This window comes from Austrofundulus limnaeus, unplaced genomic scaffold (genome assembly GCF_001266775.1).
Source record: "Austrofundulus limnaeus strain Quisiro unplaced genomic scaffold, Austrofundulus_limnaeus-1.0 Scaffold248, whole genome shotgun sequence".
Taxonomy (NCBI): Eukaryota; Metazoa; Chordata; class Actinopteri; order Cyprinodontiformes; family Rivulidae; genus Austrofundulus; species Austrofundulus limnaeus.
In genome coordinates this window covers 94,040-98,291 of record NW_013952650.1, presented here as the reverse complement: position 1 = coordinate 98,291, position 4,252 = coordinate 94,040, and the positions used below count along the sequence as shown (strand labels likewise).

Below are 4,252 nucleotides of genomic sequence, written 5' to 3'. Positions count from 1 at the left end.
GTTTTTTTTTATTATTGTCATTAGTGATTATCTCAGTTTCGGCTAAAAGAATTGACAAAATCCTACACACTGTGCCTTTAAGTGGCTTTAACTATTGCAGTTGAGAAATTCATGACATTTGGAACAGCATGTTTTAGACACTACAGGGCAGCTCAAAGTAAATTATTTGACAAAAGTCTCTTCCTCTGCTACTTCTCTGTGGCAGTTACCAAAAACAAACATAAAAAAGAATGTGTGTGTCCTTATAATGGAAACAGTAAAATACTCTTTATTGGACCCTGACATCAAAACAAATACAAAACAAAACAAAATGATTAGTTTAGAAAAGTCCAGCACAATAACATTTTGTTCCAAACTATTATCTGTTTTGAATCTAATATTTTGTCATGTATGTTAAATCTCATYTAAATAAATATTAAATAAATATATACATAAAAATAACAGGTGTACCTCATTGGCAGCTGCAGCCATTGGGGTTGGATGGTTAGCCATGTCTCCCATGGAGATGGCTAGCCTCAGGTCCTTCTGAATGTGTTTCAAATAGTAGTCTGGTTTAAAGTTGCCCTGCAAAATATCTGATAAACACAGAAGAAAGGTCAATGCCCCACTTTCAAATGTAAAGAGCAAGAGACTTCAGGGTTAGGAAATTGTATGAGTATATTGACTATTGGCTGACAGGTTTTTTTCCCCTTGATTTGCTTTAGCTAGTTTAACTTTCTCTTAAAAAAACAAAACACTTTAAGACACCCATGCAAATCTAACGCCAATATTCAGTTGTTCAGCTGATGACAGCAAATTAAAAAACTAGCCTATAATCAGAGTTGCACATAAGCGGTGCACAGGTGCGCTTGTGCTGTCAAAAAAAGGAAAAAGCGCACCAGATGGGATGTCATAAAGCTCCCTTGCGTACTGTACCTARGCTTGTACCTGATTGTCTGCCAAAACAACAGCTAGCAGGGCTCTAGAGTGCGACCAGTTTGGTCGCAAAGGCGACCTGATTTCTTGAAAAAAAAAAAAAAAAGCCCTGACACCCCTATAGATAAATGTGTTAAATGAGTGAAGGAAAATATGAGCTAAAGCAACAACCCTAGGTTCTCCCCTGAGAACCAGACCAAAAATTTTATGTGCAACCCTGCCTATAATCCAACTCTWGTAGATTTGCTTTAAAATATTTAACAATGCCATGTAAGCAGTTTTTCRTGTCTGGAAAACTCAGACCGCCCCAAACAAAATGTTAATTAAACATCCTATTATCACAATTCATGTAAATCAGCAGAAGTCGTCTTAAAGATCAAGCTTACTTTGACATTTCTGGTCCACAAAAGTGCTAGCCATCTGGCCCTGGCACAGGATGTCCAGGAAGGTCTGCTGTGATTGGCCGGTGGCCTGGGCCAGAGTGAGACCTTCTGCAATGGTGGCCATGAAGCTGCCCTGGACCATGTTCAAGATCAGCATCATTTTTGATGCATTGCCCGCTTCACCTGGAGACATAAAACCACGTTTGTGAACATTAAATTTTTATTAGTTTACTCAGGCCAAGATTTCTGTGTTGCTGGGAGCTGACCACAATTAGCTGGCAGAGCTAATCAACTTTGGCCACAACATTACTCTGTGCCGGGTGACCGGATCTTTGGGGCGAAGCAGTAGCCTCATTTATAAGACAGCTCAGTCYGGGACTGATGCCTGTTCTGTCCTCCTCCGAGCATTCAGAAAAAACATGGAGGTGGAAGGGCGAGTAAAATGAGCCCGCCTCTGATGTGTCCTTGAGCTGTGAGCAGAGGTAGTATCAGAGCCGGGACCGAGCCCGGCAGACCCACTTGTGAAAAAGCAACCCGCGGTTCTGTGCTCAGAAAATGATAATGAGCTGATGACATCAGTGAGCGACCCTAGGATCTAACCAACAGATTTATTACCTTATTACATTTTTCACAGTGGAATCTGACTGATAAAAACTTTGGAGTTTAATCCAGGACCAGTTTGTGGATAAACAACGTCGAGTGAAGAGCCGCAGACTTTTTTTCTCCGCATTGCACTCCCCGGGGAAGGAATCCCATGCAGTGACGTATGCTGGAGCGGAAGGGGTTTCCCAGCAGCTCGGCTCGGGGTGTCTCGGGAACTATGAACTATGTGTGAAAACGAACGCCGAACAACCACGTGGCGGCGCGTCGACCGGTCAAATGCCGAGCGACCATACTGCCAGCTTTATGAAAGAGGTTAGTCTTTGCTGTAATCATTTTTTGGGGTTAGAAAGCCACTGAAGTGTCACATTTAGAAAACATCTCAGTTYCTCTGAAACTCCCTCAACATACGGAATCACCACTGGTCTGGCTCTGCTCCTTACATCCAGAAAACTGAATGTAGTTATATTTCTTTGTAATACGTGAGATTCAGAACTTTGTGGTTTAAAATGGTAAACTGAAAATGCTTGYGTGGCTGTCTGCAGGGAAAACGTGTACATATATTTACACACTACGTTCGCTTTGTGGAACATTGTGCAGGCAACTTTTTGTGTGTCCGAACTGTTGACACACAAAGCCCCTGGGTGCTGCCTGGTATGGACAGCATTAATAGCTTCATACTGCTCCAAACTTTTCAAGCACTTCCTCTTGTAACCACTTTCTGGAGTTCTTTTAAGTGGCTCATATTACTTTGAAATATTCTATTAAAAGGCTTTGGCACTAACAACCCCCCCCAAAAAAAAACTTCAATTCCGACCCAATTACTACTGTTTTTCTGAGGATACTGTACACTTAAGAGCAGCTTGCGTACCGAGGAAAAACGAGGTCTTGCCCATGGCCTGGAAGCAGCTGCTGCAGTCCTCGTACACCGTCCTGTCACCGGCTGCCAGGATCACCAACATTCCATCGTTGGACAGCTGCTGACTTCCTGAAACTGGAGCCTCCAAGAAACGGCCACCCCGGGATGTGATCACCTGACATTCAAATATAAAACAGTACAAGTCTACTTCTCAGACAAGAAGTATCAGACTGCTGTTCCTATATAAAAAAAATCATGATTGCTAGAAGAAAAAAAAACTGATCGAAAGGTTTCAAAATCATTAAAAAAATAAATACTGTATAACTGAGAATGGAAACCTCATTTGTGGCTCTGCTGGTGTGAGTGTGTGTGTCGGTGCATACTTGTGACAGTTCTGTGATGGTCTCTGGATCTACAGTGGACATCTCCACATAGCATTTGCCTGGTCTGATTCCTTGCAGAACTCCACTGGGTCCCAACACCAACTTCAAAGGATTAAACAGAAACCTCAGTCAGACCCAAATATATCCAAATGATAACTTTTCTTACTGTTGATGATACAGATGGCACTCACGTCTCTGGCAGCCTTGGGGTCCGAGACACAAGAGAAAGTAATGTCACACATAGATGCCACTTCTGCTGGGGTCCTGCCTAATCTGGCACCCTCCTGGATGAACAGGTCACACTGAAACATAGAAGGCATGACTTGATGCATTTCTCTTCCAGAGCCAATAAAATAATGAAGGTGGGGGTTAAAAACTCATTTCAATGCACAAAAACGGCAAATACATTCTGAATTGTTTTAAGGAGGTGAAAATKTGAATATTTAATCTTAATGCCCAGCAATGGGTGCGACTCCTAAATGTGAAAGTGCATCATCTGGGACCTCATGTATAAACGGTGCATATGCATAAAAATGTAGTGAGCCATGAGTTCTACACACATATTGTGTATTAAAACGTGAAAGTGTGATTACATATATTCAAACCTCCCTATTCCTAAAGCGGCCCGACTGAAGCCTACACACACACACACGCGCGCACGCACGCACGCACGCGCACACACACACACACACAGCTGCAGTCAGCTGAGAGGAGTCCGCTGCAAATTCATCTTGCATGCTGCACAAAGTTGCCACTGCTCTTGCCTTGTTTCTAAGGTGGGATATAATATTTAATATAATGTTTTTCTCTGATACTGTCTCTGTAAATTAAATCTCTCAGTGTTTGACTCACAGATCAGTGACTGCTTCACCTCGTCCTCCCTGTCTCGTGATACAGTGGTGTGAAAAAGTGTTTGCCCCCTTCCTCATTTGCTGTTTTTTTGCATGTTTGTCACACTTAAGTGTTTCGGAACATCAAACCAATTTAAACAATAGTCAAGGACAACACAAGTAAACACAAAATGCAATTTGTAAATGAAGGTGCTTATTATTAAAGGAGAAAAAAATCCAAACCATCACGACCCTGTGTGAAAAAGTGATTGCCCCCTAAAC

At 42.2% G+C, this 4,252-nt stretch overlaps 1 protein-coding gene across 2 annotated transcripts in view; it reads right to left on the bottom strand.

The window, feature by feature from the left end:
* The window catches only part of glyr1 (glyoxylate reductase 1 homolog (Arabidopsis)), a 36,867-nt gene that overhangs the window by 5,340 nt on the left and 27,275 nt on the right, over positions 1-4,252 (bottom strand). For both annotated transcript variants that reach the window (XM_014020297.1, XM_014020298.1), the window contains 5 exons: positions 3,332-3,442; positions 3,141-3,242; positions 2,770-2,932; positions 1,302-1,481; positions 451-575 (listed from right to left, as the gene is read on the bottom strand). In XM_014020297.1, the coding sequence (XP_013875751.1) occupies positions 451-575; positions 1,302-1,481; positions 2,770-2,932; positions 3,141-3,242; positions 3,332-3,442 (681 nt within the window). The remainder of the gene's footprint in view (positions 1-450; positions 576-1,301; positions 1,482-2,769; positions 2,933-3,140; positions 3,243-3,331; positions 3,443-4,252) is intronic.